Source organism: Pundamilia nyererei, unplaced genomic scaffold (genome assembly GCF_000239375.1).
Source record: "Pundamilia nyererei isolate P.nyererei 1_Seehausen unplaced genomic scaffold, PunNye1.0 scaffold00073, whole genome shotgun sequence".
In the NCBI taxonomy this organism is placed as follows: Eukaryota; Metazoa; Chordata; class Actinopteri; order Cichliformes; family Cichlidae; genus Pundamilia; species Pundamilia nyererei.
Genome location: NW_005187474.1, coordinates 2,459,175 through 2,474,523, shown reverse-complemented (window position 1 = coordinate 2,474,523; position 15,349 = coordinate 2,459,175). Strand labels below are relative to the sequence as shown.

At 39.0% G+C, this 15,349-nt stretch overlaps 1 protein-coding gene and 1 long non-coding RNA gene across 6 annotated transcripts in view; one reads left to right on the top strand and one right to left on the bottom strand.

Moving 5' to 3' along the window:
* The window catches only part of dst (dystonin), a 101,994-nt gene that overhangs the window by 63,823 nt on the left and 22,822 nt on the right, over nucleotides 1-15,349 (bottom strand). For 2 of the 5 annotated variants that reach the window (XM_013911843.1, XM_013911845.1), the window contains 5 exons: nucleotides 13,991-14,080; nucleotides 12,309-12,344; nucleotides 11,087-11,164; nucleotides 8,526-8,618; nucleotides 81-247 (listed from right to left, as the gene is read on the bottom strand). In XM_013911843.1, the coding sequence (XP_013767297.1) occupies nucleotides 81-247; nucleotides 8,526-8,618; nucleotides 11,087-11,164; nucleotides 12,309-12,344; nucleotides 13,991-14,080 (464 nt within the window). The other 3 variants (XM_013911846.1, XM_013911847.1, XM_013911844.1) reach the window with 3 other exon arrangements.
* On the top strand, nucleotides 6,707-7,395 carry LOC102207418 (uncharacterized). The gene is made up of 3 exons (XR_311838.1): nucleotides 6,707-6,813; nucleotides 6,945-7,157; nucleotides 7,238-7,395. It is a non-coding gene; the product is annotated as an uncharacterized LOC102207418 (long non-coding RNA).

Below are 15,349 nucleotides of genomic sequence, written 5' to 3'. Positions count from 1 at the left end.
TTTGAATAAATCAAAAGAAAACCAAAAGCACTATTGTTCTGCAAAAACATGCTGTGTTGTGTGTGTGTTTGTTATAGTACCTGTATTTGTGAATAAGGGCATTAAATAGCCTCCCATCCCTCCACGAGGTTGTGAAATTTTCACATCGCACACCTACGTAGCCCTCTGTCGTCTGCTTGGACCAGAGCAGCAGTCTCTCCTTGGCTGTCATGTCCTCGGACTCTCCCGTCACATGGATCTCCGAGATCTGCCGCAAGGCAAAACAAAAAAACAAAACGCAGAAATGAACTGGCATGACTTCCACGCCTGAGGGTTCAAAGACATCAAATCAAACACATAAACTTGCGATGCACTGCTCTGTGGCATTAAAACTTTACCTTCACTGATTTGCCTGTTTTATAATGGGCTTTAAATGGTCTGGCACCTTCATGTTTCTCTGACCTTTTGCACCTCTGTGTTCCATCCCATCCTCTCCAATCTCAGGCCCCTGGCCTTCCAAAAGTTCCCAAAGCCAGAAGAAGAACTACTGGGCAGCGTGCTTTTTCTTTTCGTGCCCCATCTTTAACTTAAGCTAAGTTAAAGACCAGCTTGTTCACTCTATCCTGCTGGTCTTAATCTTATGCCTAAAGTTTTTACTGGTTCTTATTGCTGTTCTCTTTTGTTTTATCTGTTTTTAACTGTATTGTTTTTATTTATTTCCCATTTTTACCTTCAAATAGCAATTTATTTGAAAGTGCATTATATTATTATTATTATTATTATTATTATTATTAATATGAGGGGAAGGGCATGCAAGAACAGCAACACCAATGGCTGTAACTTAAATGACTGCTGGATCGACACCTGCGTGCCTGATAACTCGCTCACAGTGAGGATACTCAACTCTATAAGGAAAGTTTTAGTTTTGATTTGATTAACATGAAAAAGTTTGCTGAAAATGTCTGCAACATACCAGCAACGTGAGACAGAGTTGCATAATAAATTATCCAATAGTTTTACAGCACACTATACAGCTTCAGTATGGTATAATGACGTGAAGCAAACACTGCCACGTCACAGGTTGATTTTACAGCTGAGTGTTTATAACGTGTATTAAAAATGTGTGGTTGGTGCACTAGCTTTAAAGTTTATTTTCATATCTGGAAAATCTCTTTAACTTTGGTTCAAAACTTTCTAGGAGTTTGTTTTTGTGGAACACAGATACCAAGTAGCCGAAAGTATGGAAACATTATGCATGAGAGAAAGGCTTTACACATAAAGCAGAAAAATCACAGACTGTGGTTTTTTTACAGAATGAACTGCAGTCAGTTCAGTAAATCATCAGTCAGTTGATCAGTAAATCTATTCAGGTAGGGAACATGGTGACAACAACAAAAAACATGGCAAAAAAAGAACAACAAAATCCTTAACATACACATGAATAAAATACAGCGATGTATAAACCTCTGTTTAACTGGACACCACTTTAGTCCTTTTATGCTTTAAACGGAAACCATATATAGTGAGCACAATCGGGCACAATTATGCAACAGTTATACTATTATTATTATTATTATTATATTATAGCCACAATTCCAGCAGATCAGCTGATCTCAATGCCAGTCCACATCAGCTGATTGCTTATCTGATATCAATATAAAACTCACTATCCAACATACAGGAAATCAGACTGTTTAGGCTGCTAGAGCACTTACATGCTCATCTGCAAGCTGCTTTGCAACCCAGCTCCAGCTTTCACATTGAGAATCTCATATCTGTCACTGATGCCATGTTCTGTGCTGAGGACTTGCTGCTTCTGTCTCCTGTTTGCATGTATACACGTGAAAGGGCTTTGATTTCCCAGAACATGCCACCAAATATAAATGACTGCAAATCAAAATATCAATCTTCACTTGAGTATAGATCTGACTTAATTATGATTGTGGTGGTAAGTCAAACTTCCCAACCAGGGATTATTACAGACAAGCCAGGGTAACCACAGCTTTCTTCAAAGTGAAAAATAGAAGTGTTAAAGAGCTTAATCTGATTAACTTCATTAATTTAACTGAATGCCTTCATATGACTGTGGCATCCATACCACAACACAACACAAGGGTAAAGGAAATTTAATAAGACTAACAGCAATTTGGTGGATCATCAGCAGAGATGCATTTCAGGGTGAATCACTATATCATTTACTTTTGCACATTTTAGCCTCCATAACCCACTGAAGCTACAATATTATAATAAAAATATGTAAAAATACAAATTAATAATTGAGCTGTTAAATATCCAAAAGCAAAATCTGAGTAACTATTTTTCTGATATGGTTTCTTTGTTTATTTTTGTAAACAAATGGGGAAAAAAGTGCCAAAAACTACTGATGTGACTGAGTTGCAAAATGGTTTGAGGTTACAGTTTTTTTGTTGCATACGTGAATACAAAGTTAAATATGAAAGCGCAAATACTTTTGTCACATATCTGACACTTCCTCCCAAACAGCCAATTGATAATGCACCACAGATATTTACTTTATCTCCTACCAAACTTTACTCTGTGGAGAACTACAGTTTTCTCTCTTCTCTGTTTCACCATAAGTTGCTGCTAATGACCAAAAGAGATGAAGATGAAGATAAATTTGAATGATTCTCAGCATTCCCTGATAGTGTTAGCCAGCTAACGCAGATAACATCAACAGGAGTTTGTAGATTTTGTTTGAAGGAGGAAGAATAATGACAAACAAGTTTCGAAGAAGCATGACACTAGAAATAGCTCCCATACTTCAAGATAAAGTCATCTGCCAACTGAGCAAAGCAAAAATGAATCATATACATCTCAACTCTTAGATGTAATAACAGTAATATTATAAACTGTTCAGTCTATAAGGAGATCTATAGATGTGCCTTATATAGAACAAACACACAAAAGTTTGGACCAAAATATTAGATTTGCATTGAATCAGTGAATCTCAGGTACACAAGTACAGATACTGAATCTCCTCTCTAAGCATTGAGATGAGTGCAGAATAGTCGCACATTAAAACACATTTATACAAAATGCTTTCACTCATTCACAAATGGTAAAACAACAATTATGAGCTTATTTTCACTGTTTTTTCCATATTTATAAACTATTTTTGAAATACTGTTAAAATATTGTGTACTGTATGTACTGATCATCAGTATAATATGAATTTTTGTAATACAAATCAAAAATGTTCTATATGAAATATACAAAAACATACACGTATAATGAATTATTCTATTACAGTATATTCTTCTCAGTTCAAAACAATAGTTCTTAGCTAATGTGATTATGTGACCTAAATGGTTTTCAAATCGTTTTCTCTTACGTGATCTTTAGTTATTGTGTCTACAAAAAGCTTTTAACAATGCAGAGTGACCTATTTTATCATCTATCATGTACTTGGACACCACCATTGCACTGTTACAGTATCAGACTTCTCCCTAATCTACATGATTTACCCCTGTACCGCCTACAAATAGCACATGGTTTCTTGGTTTACCTCGTGTTCGCTGGAAATACATTTGGCCAGAGCTGGAGCATGTTCTACGTAACCAGAGCAGGTGTAGGCCCTCCGTCTCCTCCTTCGGTGTGCTTGAGAGCCCCATATAATCTTGGCAAAGGTTTCCTCACTTCCAGGTCTGTCATTACCCCTTAGTGTCCGTAGCGTGTGCTCCACTGCTCCAAAGCTAACCGCCCTCCTTAACTGGCGTTGTAGAAGCTTCTTTACAAGCAAACCCTCCTTAGCCGGGACACCTTTGGAAGTAGTGCTGACACCATGGAGCTTCTCTTCCACAGAGGACCTCCTTCTGTCACCATCTGCCTGGTTTGTAGAAAACTTTTCCAACCTGCACGTTAACCTTGTGGCAAGAGGTTGAGTCTGACCATCCCGAAGGATCAGAACTGGTATTTCTCCAACATAAACACCTTTGCTGATGCTGTCTTGCCTAGATAGAGGTTTGGCCACTCCTGATGGCTCATCCAGCTCGGTTTGGTTTTCTCCTGTGTTGCCATCTGGGTCATTTTTACACTCTCCACCACTGCAGATTGCTTTGGTTGTAACAAAAGTCTCACTTTCAGGACTTCTGAGAGATCCAGCAGGCTTTAAGTCTTCCGATTTCCTCTTTTTCCTCTGAAAATAGCGGCGACCTTTAAGATCTTTGGATTCAGGTCTCAAAGGAGCCCTTTTGGGGTCCAAATAATATTCCTCTTTCGGACCCCGAACACAACCACAGGTGTTTCCCATGGCTGTAAATCATATGGCGTCCTAAACATCCACAATGTTAAGCTCCAAACAGCGACCAGTTTTCAGGCGAAGTATCCAGTAAGCTCTACTCAATCTAAAACAGCAGGATCCCATCGACATGAAGCCATTGACAGCTTTGCAAGTAGAGCACCGTAAGCAGCGCTTAGCAGGGCAGCCAGACATAAAGCTGGCTCCACTCAGAGCAGAGCTGCCTCCGTCCTTTTGTTGACTGCGGAGAACCGGTCAGCCCCTCGCTCTCTCTGTCTCTCTCACTCTGCATTTCTCACTTGCTCTCTCATGCGTCTCTCCTCTGACACTGGAATCTTTTTTGACCTTTGAAACATTTCTCTGGCTTTGATAATCCAGCACAAACACCATAAATGCACACACAGACGTGTGCTGGTAGCCCTCAGAGCAGGAATGAAAAAGAGTCGTGGATAGACCTGTTTCAGGATGACAAGTCTGTTGCAACAAAACAGTAAACACGCATATGATAGCCGCCTCTTTCCTGTCCTAATATTTATGTAATGCCATAATGTTTCTTTGGGTAAGAGGAGAAGGATCTCAAACTGAAAGTGCATGCCAGTAGAAAACCGCGAGCTATGCTGCTTGAGAATTTGGTTCAACAAGTTTAAAGTTCCGTTTAATGCGACGAGTCAGAACGGCTTTGAAAAACAGCAACATACATAGGCCACAAAGAGCAGAACAAGCTCAGGCAGATCCGAGCCGGACAACATAGTGCTTTCACTTTGTCTATCGCTCAAACTCTGCACAATGGCTGAGCCAGAGGTTGGGCGTAAGTCCAATGGTTTAACCAAACAATATGATCTCAGCTGATCACCATGGCAGCAGTTCACATGGGGGCAAATGCTGTGCCCGAGAAATGATTCACCGCATAAAACTCTTCTAGCAATTCAAAGAATTATATAACACTGGACACTTAAAACACTGTCTGAGAAAGAGCGGGACAAACGCACTGCAGAAAAAATGAGGGAAAAGCTTAAAATAGCTTTGAGAGTAACATTTAAACGAGTCCCTGAAGGTCAAAGTCACCTGACAGCCAGCACAGTCCAAACTGCCGATCACTCCTGCTTCTTCTCACGTTCACCTCATGAGACAACTACGTTGGCCAAGCTGCAGTATTAGCCTATGTTCATACATCTGACAGTAAACATGCTAATATCTTCAAAAGAGTGTGTTAGCATTTGGATTTTTTTTTAATGGTAAGCTCTATAGTGAATGAAATAAAACATGAATGAATCACTCATCAATGTGTGTGTGCGTGTGTGTGTATGTGTGTGTGTGTTAGGTAAATGACAGCACACATGGAAAGAGTGATACTTCATTAGGGTAAAACAAACTGGTTCAGTCAGCAGCAGCAGTACTTTGTCATGCCAGCGGCATCTAGCCCTCCACACTAAAATTAATATTGTACTAGTTCCCCATGTCACAGGTAAAAAAAATAAAGATAAATATAGTGCGCACCATTTTGAGAATAGGAATATCATCGGCTTTGTGTAGCAAGGAAACCTCTTGCACACACAGGAATAAACAATGAAGAGCGACATAACGAGTTAACTGAAGTCAAATATTTGCATAAGTCATAATAAAGTAGCCTGCAGGTATAAGAAAAGCGTGTCATGGAAACAACCCTTTGTTTTCATGCAATATAAAAGTAGTGTTGAGTTCATACATGCCAGTGTGCTATCAGCTGTGACATTTAATAAAAACCAAAGCTGTACACTTTCAGTAAAGCTCAAGTTCTCTCCTGAAGTACCCTTGTATCCTTTTTAAATCAAGAAGAAACAGGCCCCTCGCTGCCACATCCACAGCTTAAGGGCTTGCGTGAGACCGACAGCAGCAGGTGTTGGCATCCTCACAGACGCTACCTGTCAGCATGTCCAAGCAAAATTATATCAGCTACTTTTCCTCCATTAATTCACTCAGGGCTAGTCAGACAGATGTTTGTTCTATTAACGCTATACGCCTGTAAGACACAGAATTATTTTTGCAATATTTTTCTTCTGACTCACAACTGCCACGTGCCAAAAGCACAATTAATCTAACAAAAGAAATTGAGATGGGTGAAGTTTCTGCATGCTGTTAGACTTCAGAAGAAGACTGCATACTGGGTGGACACTCACATTCTTCTGGCACGCACATGCAGACTAGCTCGCTTGGCATAATGTGCCACTGTTCAGTGAAAGAATATTTTTGAGAGCATTCAGGAGGAAATATAACCAACTCTAGAGCACACGATACCCCAAAGCTTTTTTTGTTAATGCACATTAATGCTTAGTCGTACCAATGTGTGCACAAACATTCCCGAGATACTGAGAACATTAAAAAAATTATCTTTTTCAGTAATTTCCCTTTTGTTTAGACATTTAATATTCCTTAAAGGCCCTTTAGGCTGCTAGGAGCCATCTGATGTTACAACTGGATATGAATTAAACATGAACTAAAGTAAATTGCCAAGAAAGACAGAAAAAAGCCCAGAGAGATGAATGTTGATGATGGGCTTGATGGAGGGTATGGCACTTGGCAAACCAGCTTCAGAAGGGGTAAGAACTCATTCTTATCAAAAGGAATGGCCTTTTTTTTTTACTATGTTTAAAATATTAACAAACTTAATTACAAATGAATCAACTGTGTCTGTAACAACTTGTCACATCATCTCTGTGCTCATAAACAGCTTTGTGTCTAAGCAAAGCCAAGCTGTGACGAAGCACTTCACACATCAAGTGCACAGGCCAGATGATCATTATGGGTGTCGTCTTGATGATCGTGGTGAGATGATGATCTTGGAAAGAAGGGTTATTTGCAAGTGGCGGTCTGTTGCGGTGGCTGGGCCAGGACTGTGGCTGGGGGGAACCTACTGCCCAGTGAACATCAAGAAGTTAGAAAGGTGCTTGGGTCACGCTTTGGCTACAGCAATTCATCTACCAAATGTGACAGTGATGAACTTCCAGTGTATATGCCCAACAGGATGATTTTCCAGGGCCTGAGAGGGGACACAGTTTCTCTTTGGTGCATCCCAACAGTGGAAGACGGGCCTTGTGATGGCAGATGCTTTCATCGCAGTGGATATGACCACCATGAAATCCAGAGAGGGGTTTCAAGAAACTTAAAAGGCATCAAGAAAAAATGGCTAAAGTAATAAATATATATGAAATCAATAAGCGGTTATTTTTCGTCTAACTTGTAAACATTTTTGGATATTTTTGTAGTGTCCTTAAGTATGTTCCTCAGGAATCATAATATCAGTAAGGCTGATGTTTATATCAAGCAAACAGCCTTCCAACAAATAACATACCCACACACACCTACAGTCTCCACTTTACATGGCTTAAATTCATGTACAGGATGCTGTGTTTTTACATCAGACTAGACAGATAAATCCTTCAAAGCATCAGGCTTTTCTAAATGTCCATGCTGCTTTTCCCACACGTTTGCATGAAACAGCGAATGTAGTTTGTTATTTTCTTACGACAACAGTTACGAAGTACTTTTTCACAAGTGTTTACTTAGGTATGATCTAAGTAAATACTGTCGCTAAGTTACTTATCAAAACTAACCACGGTAACAAGGACCTATGTCACCACAAACTGTTGCGCCTTTTTATCCAGCAGAATAAGACGGTCCAAGGTTAGATGAAGTTAATAGTTGATTCTTTTTGTGTTACTGCGTTTATAACTCTTGAAAACATTTTAAGCTGTTAGCTTCTGCAGCCATTAAAATACACGTTTTCTTCGTCTTCTGTACCAGTAACACCTCTTCAGTATTATAAAAGTACAGACTGGGTGTCTGTAGGTTCTGACCCGTTGTCTCTACACTTTACTTTTTAAAGGGATCTGTCAGTTTTTTATTAGAGGCATGGCTTTGGCCAGTAGGGGTGCTTATGAAAATGTAGCAGTCTCCTTCACTTTAGCCTTTAGAAAATTCATTAAACTCTTGTACTATTGGGCAATCCAGCAAGTTAATCATACAAATTTAATAGGAAAGCTAAACTGGACCCCTATGGTGCTATAGTGCTATGGCAACGCTGAAAACATGAATAATGTCCTTCACTAAACTCAGCATAACAAATGCTGCACAACTTTGACACCTTGTGGTTAAAAACAGAAACACCCAAGTAATGTCGTTAACTAATTTTAAAACATCTGACCTCATTTAGCCCAACACAAGACATTCAAAAGCAGAGGATGCAAAGATCTTAATTACTTGGCAATTAAAAGCATGAGGGTGACAAAAATAACTGGAGTGCAAGACTGACCTGAAAGTGCAGAATTATGGTCCAGATCAATCCCAGCGTCAGTTTTGGGTTGCCGTCTGTGATGTCATCATTTCTTATATTTACAAGTTTGACCTGGTAGATGGAAATGCAAATTTAGCACATGCAGACTTATTTAAGTAGTCATAGCCTGCTTCTTCTTTTTTTTATATATATATTCACCTTTAAGCACTAACAATGAGTTTTCCTCTTTGATATTATGCATGTCATTCCACAACCACCACAAGAGGGCACAGTCGCTATTGTATTGTGCTAGGGAAGATCGTTACCATAATCACAGTGTGGCACTGAGGGGAGCTCGTTAATGTTTTGTAGTAATTAAACGTTTTATAACATAATATAATGAAAAAAGTGCACTTTTTAAACACCCCCTTCAAATAAAGCAGGAAACTACTAAAAAACTAAAATAGTCTGACCACGGTTAGATATTATAGCATTTAATAAGGAACTCCTCCACTGCCCATCAGATCATCTGTAACAGCTGTAATCAATCAAAGTTCAGTTTGGACAGTTTACATGCTATGACTACAGAAGTTGCATCATGTGTCTGGTATGTACTGAGGCAAAACAATAGGACAACTCATTTGTTGCAATCTATGAATCCTTTGTCTCGAGCCTTACGTCACATCTGGCTGTGGCTCAACCAGGCTGCCTTCATCTTCTCATCCTGAGCATGGTGGGGGAGGGGGATGCAATCAAAGCTCTCTGAAATCCCACTGTTGGGATTTGCAGTCAGCGCTCCTTAAATGCTGCTATTACTGTTCATGTTTCATGAATTTTTTGTAAGGAAACAGAAAAATGCCATGAATCCAGCTGTGTCTGATGGTGGCAGTGTCTGAGAACCTGCTTGAACCCAGATATCAGCTTTTTTGCTGTATAAACAAACAGATAGCTACCCCTAAACATGAACTGATATATTTGTGTAAACCATTTGTAAGCCTTCATGTGTACTTAAATCCATAGGTTCTTGAGGGCATGAGACAGTTAATTAATGTTGCCTCTGTACACCAACACAACAATTTTACTGCACATTAATCAAATTGTAATCAAATGACAATGTAACTGAAATGCAGACATTCAGTTTCAATTCAAGGGGTTTCACAAAGCGTTGCAAGGGCTGTTTTTAGTAGCTGAATGAAAATCCTTTGTAGTCAATGACTGTCTGAAGTCTAAAACCCATAGATGTCACCAAAGACTGTTTCCTCCTATGAGGTGCTCTGCTAGGCCATTACTGCAGCAACATTCAGCTGCTGCTTCCTTGTGGGTCTCACATCTGAAAATTATGCTCTCTTGGGGTGAGATCAGGTGACTCATTTGTCATTAAAGAATATGCCATTTCTTTTTCCTTGAGAGAGCCTGGTTTGGTTTGGTAGTGTGCTTTGGGTCATTAACCATTTGTACTGTGAAGCTCTGTCTGTCGGTTTTGTAGCATTTGTCTGAATCTGAGCAGAAAGTACATTTCTGTACACAGTTCTTCCTACTACATCTATCAGCAGTCACAGCATCAATAAGCACTAGTGACCCAGTTCCAGTGGCAGTCATAGACTCCCATCCGATGATATATTCTATATCATGTTTGATAGATGAGGTGAAATGCTCCAAGGCCATTTCTCTCCTTCTCCATACTTTTCTCTTCCCATCACGCTGGTAAAAATTAATCTTGGTTTCACTTGTGGCTCTGGCTGTTTCTAATCTGCCCTTCTTGTTTCTTGAGAGCACCCAGTGGCTTCCACTTTGTTGCAAACCCACTGTATTTCTATTTATGAAAGGGTCTCTTAAATGCAAAATCTGGTAATGATACACCTACCTCCTCAAGAATGTGGGCTCGACATGGTTAGATATTAAGAAGCTGATTTTCATAAACAAATAAAGATTTGTGTTATATTCTACTTTTGTTGTCTTCTGTGCAGACCTTTTGTTGGTTCTGAGCAGGTCAGTCCGTTCCTTTCTAAGAAGGTACCAGATTATTGACTTGGCCACTCCTAAAATCTTAGATATCTCTCTAGTTGGCTCATTTTGGGTTTTCAGCCAAATGACGGCCTCCACGGGACTCCTATCGAGATTTAGAGTGAACAGCTGCAAAGCTCCAGCTCAAAATCTGGAATTAATGCCAGATGCTTTATCTGGAATAATGAGAGAACATGTCTAACCACTAAACAATTAATTATGAGCCTCTGAAAATGGGGGGTTGTCCATAAAAACTGCTTTCCTAAACAGTTAATGCAGTGCTTTTGTAATACCCCCTGAATTGAAGCTGAAAGCCTGCATTTATATCAGATATTAACTGTTTTATTTAAAATTCACTGTGGTGGAATACAGAGGTCAAATGACCAAAATAAAAGCATAATTGGCCAAAAACATTTGGATCTAACTCTAATTCATTACCAAATCAAAGTATAAAAATTACAGCTACTTTTTATGGAAACTTTCAGCTGTTTTTTCAGCTTTGTATGCAAGCTGATTTCCAATAGTCAAGCTGATGGTGTATAATTTAAAGAGTGTGTGGCAATATTGGTGAAATTACTCCAGTCACTATTCCTTACCTGCCGCCTCTTTAAATAGTCCAGCGCTATCTGTACATTCTGGAGTCTGTGGAAGCGCATCCTCCCTCTTTCCCGAGGCTGTGGACATAAAAAGGGAAAGGGAGCCATGTGTGCAAATCAGGATCTTCTCAATGTTAAAGGACACATTTTAAAACAATACAAATGACATGGAGGAAACAGGACATGCGTCTAAGGTTCTTACCCACTATTCTGGTAAGATGGCATAAAAGAGCAAACACACAAAAGCTCTTTGCACAACAACAGTGGCCATCTCCCTAAAGAAGATATGCTACATATCACGTACCGTCTTAGAACATTTTCCACCATTACCACCTGAACATGTCATAACAAATCACGCTTCCTTAGCTATGACCTGAATAAATCAATATTATTTGCATGTCTGTCTTCAAATCATCACAGAAAGTTGCATAATATGATCACTTGCGGCAGATGCTTGTGAATAGTCAGGGGCCACTGAATGAGGTCATGAAATGGAAAATGCATTCAAGCCAGGATGCAGCAGCAGCTAAAGACTTGCACTGCATTCAGCTACCTTGTTTTGTTTAGTAACGATGAAATGACACCATAAATATAAACCCCATTTGGGTAGTGAATGGTACTCAGTTCCCCTTTTGAAGCCTTCTTCTCAAAAGCAGCATATGAAAAATGTCCAGATCATCACGCAAGACTGAAGAGTTTTGACTGTATGACTAATGATGTGCAAAGCTAGTGAAATGAGTATAAAGACCCAAGCTTCATGGACAGCTTCTGTCATATTTTATTGAATCTTTTTAATGATTTTGCAAGATCAGTGAGCCAAATCGCTCTGTCTTTTTTTAACAGGAACAAAAACTGAAAATTAAAAAGCCTGGGTCTTTGGATCAAGGGCACATTTTTTCTGTGCCATCAGTATCACATTATAATATGAACGAAATTCTATAATGTGCTCATGAAAAGAGGTGACTATGAAACAAAGTGCTTCATAGAAGGAAAAATAAAATGGCCAAGTTGTAAAATTCGTCCCTGCTAAAGCAAGTATTTTAGACTACAGTAAGCACAAATCCTATAGTGGGATTGTGTCTGTGCTTCTGTTAACTGGTCACAGCACGCCCTGAATTAGTTTGTTACTAAAGGGGGTGGGAGGGCAAGCCACACGTACCCCCTTATCATCATCCACCGTGTCTCCATGCTGCTCAACTGCGCATGCGTCTGTCCCACTCACCAACCGCAAAGTCTTCAGAAAATCACGCTCCCTTGGCTTATCATCGAAAAGGCAACACATGGGGAAGAAGAGGAAGACATGGACACACACAGCGGCCAAATCATAAGGAAGTTAGACAGTGGACAGAAACAAGTCAAGGAGTGGAGAACAGAGGAGGAGGAAAGTGGGATGTAAACAGAAAACAGATATGCAGGAGGATGAAAGTTAGTCATACTAACGGGGAATAACTGCTGGGATTCCTTGCATGGGACTACATGCAGTCTAAATATACAGACTAGCAACATATTAACACTGACATGTACTACAGTATGCACAAAAAATATCTGAACGTACTTCGGAGGAAAGGATTAACAGGTTAACAGATGAATGAAATACTTCAATACTGAAAACATGCAGTACTTCAGGAGCAAAGCATTGCAGCTACATAGTTTTTACTTTCAGTTTTGTTTGAGTATACATTTTCACAGCACGACTACTCGATACTGCAGATTAACATATTTTAAAATGCTGGTCAGAAACACAAATTTAAAAAAACAATGTGACTGGTGATGTTGGGGGAAAAAAAATCTATCTCAGTTTCACTTCCTGGTCATTCCAGGTTTTGCATGACAGAAAGTGGCTTCAGCAAAGTGTTGCTAAAGAAATCCCAATGCTTTGACTTTAACTGTTTATATTTTTTCAATGCAATTCTGCCCACTTAAAAAGATTTTACATCGTATATATAAAGTCAAATAAAAAATATTAAATTTAATGCATATTGTCAAATTAAATTGACGTGTTTAGCATACATCAGTTTAAACCAAGTGTATCCTCTTTAATAATTAATTGTTTTCATAAATGAACCTTCAATTTTATTTATTTCACATGCATTTTACTCTAAATTATTGCTTCGTGCTCATGAGGGTAGAGACTGTTTTTTAGTTGTTTTGAGTGAAGCATTGAAAGTAAAGTGATTATTCCTCTGAGCTGTGATGCAACATTTTATATCACTTGTTTTAAAAGCAGCCTCAGGAGTTAGAGGGCGAAAAAGCTTGTTAGCAAGTTTGTTAAGTGCTCCAATTAATGTGTCAGAAACCACAGTGGGCAACCACAGAGCTAATTTAGAGTTTACATTTCTGAATGACAGACTACTTAAATGTTATATCAAATCCCACATGAGCTTGGCACAACTTGAGAAGTAATACTGCTACTACTATCACAAATAAACAAGTAACAAAATGTGAATGTAAAAAACAAAAGACATACTCTACTGCTCACATTCAGCTTAGACTGAGTAGAACAGCTCAAAAAATTAAAAGAATGACCACATGAGGAAGTTGCATTGATGTCACAGAGAAGACAGAGAGGAAAATTCATTAAAAGTGGGATTTTGATGAGTGGGTTTTGGTGGATACAAAAAGTGATTGGATGGTTTTCTCCCAAGAATCCCTCCCTCCCACAATAAGCCATGTGAGTAAGAAGAGGGAAGGGCCAGTGCATCAGTTATGAGATGGTATGACATAGTGCCCCATGGGAAAAAGAACAGTTCTCGCACTCTGTTTATTAAAGTCAAATGAGAATCTGAATGGGTTTGTAAGACTGGTCTCATAGGAAACTCCTCAGGCTAAGAATTCAACTGGATCCACAAGTACCAAAACACTGTCAGTGTTTATGACCAGAGTAACAGAAAAACATGAACTCACCAGTGTATCTCCAGACAAAACCTCCAACAGCGAGATCAGGTTATGTCCATCTCGTAAGTCTTCATAAAGATCATTTATATGCTTTCGTACCTACACAAACAGGGAAGAAACGACACTGTAAACTAACTGCATGCATCATATTAATACCAGACGCTTTTTTTTTTTATGTAGTTTTAAAGACATTTTAAGAACAGATCTCACAAACAATGAAGGTCTATCACATTCATAAAGTTGGCATGGCAGTCATTGTTTTTGTTGATGCTTCCATGTGTCAATCACTTAAATTGGTTTCATTTAAGGTTTAATTTTGGGAAAACTTGTTTTAGATCACATTCTTAAAACACGCTGAATCTGTTGAGTTGTAGCAGGATATCACTGTGACACCTCATCTTAACACCTGCGAAAGGCACTTTGCAAATCCAGTTTGATGCTTCCTCCTTACAGCAGGCCAATTTCTCCTTCCTGCCCTAAATACCGCGCCTCTGAAATCACCCTGCTGCCCGATGACCTGCTTTCACACAGGGCTTCCAGCACTGTTATCGCAGATAGTGGCCACAGCTGTAGAGCCAAAATAGTCCTGTACCCTTATGTTACTGGATCAGCAAAGCAGGTCCCCGACTATTATTCAGCACCTCTGAATTCTCCGGGACCACGTCTGCTCACACAGACATTACAATAACCTAAAGTGGCCCGAAATCTGTCGGTGGATCAGAGAATACAATGTAAATATTACAGTAAAACCATTAAGTCAAGTTGAAACAACTAGGGGTAAAACGTTTCTGATGGTATTACTATCTATAGATTTATTGATGTGTCATGCTTTACTGTAGTACAGACAGAAGACATCATTTCCTTATTTCTTCTGCCAAGATTGTGGTAAAGTTTACATGGTGTGTTGATGCAAGCTGTAGCAAGCATTTCCTCAAGGTAGGAACTAGTAGATTCTTCTCGTTCACCCTTTTATTTATTTTTTTTTACTTTTGAAAATAATAAAACATTTCTGCTTAACCTCACATGCAACCAACCATCCATAAGTCATAACCAGTCACTGATAACAGGAGGCCCATAGAGGACTGATTTTAAGAAATCAGTTCTTTATTCCAAGTTTATCCTCGTATTTGCTGATAATTGCATGAAAAGCACAAAATACGCTTATTTCATATACAGATTAACCAGACACTTTAATAGGTACACCTGTTCAAGTGATGGTTAACTCAAATATCTAGCCAATCACATGGCAGAAACTTAATGAATTTAGGCATATAGGTGCATTTCAGTGCAAGCCATCCTTCCAAGACCAGAAATATTACAATCTTAATACCAATCAGATGCATGCATGTCTATATATATATATATATA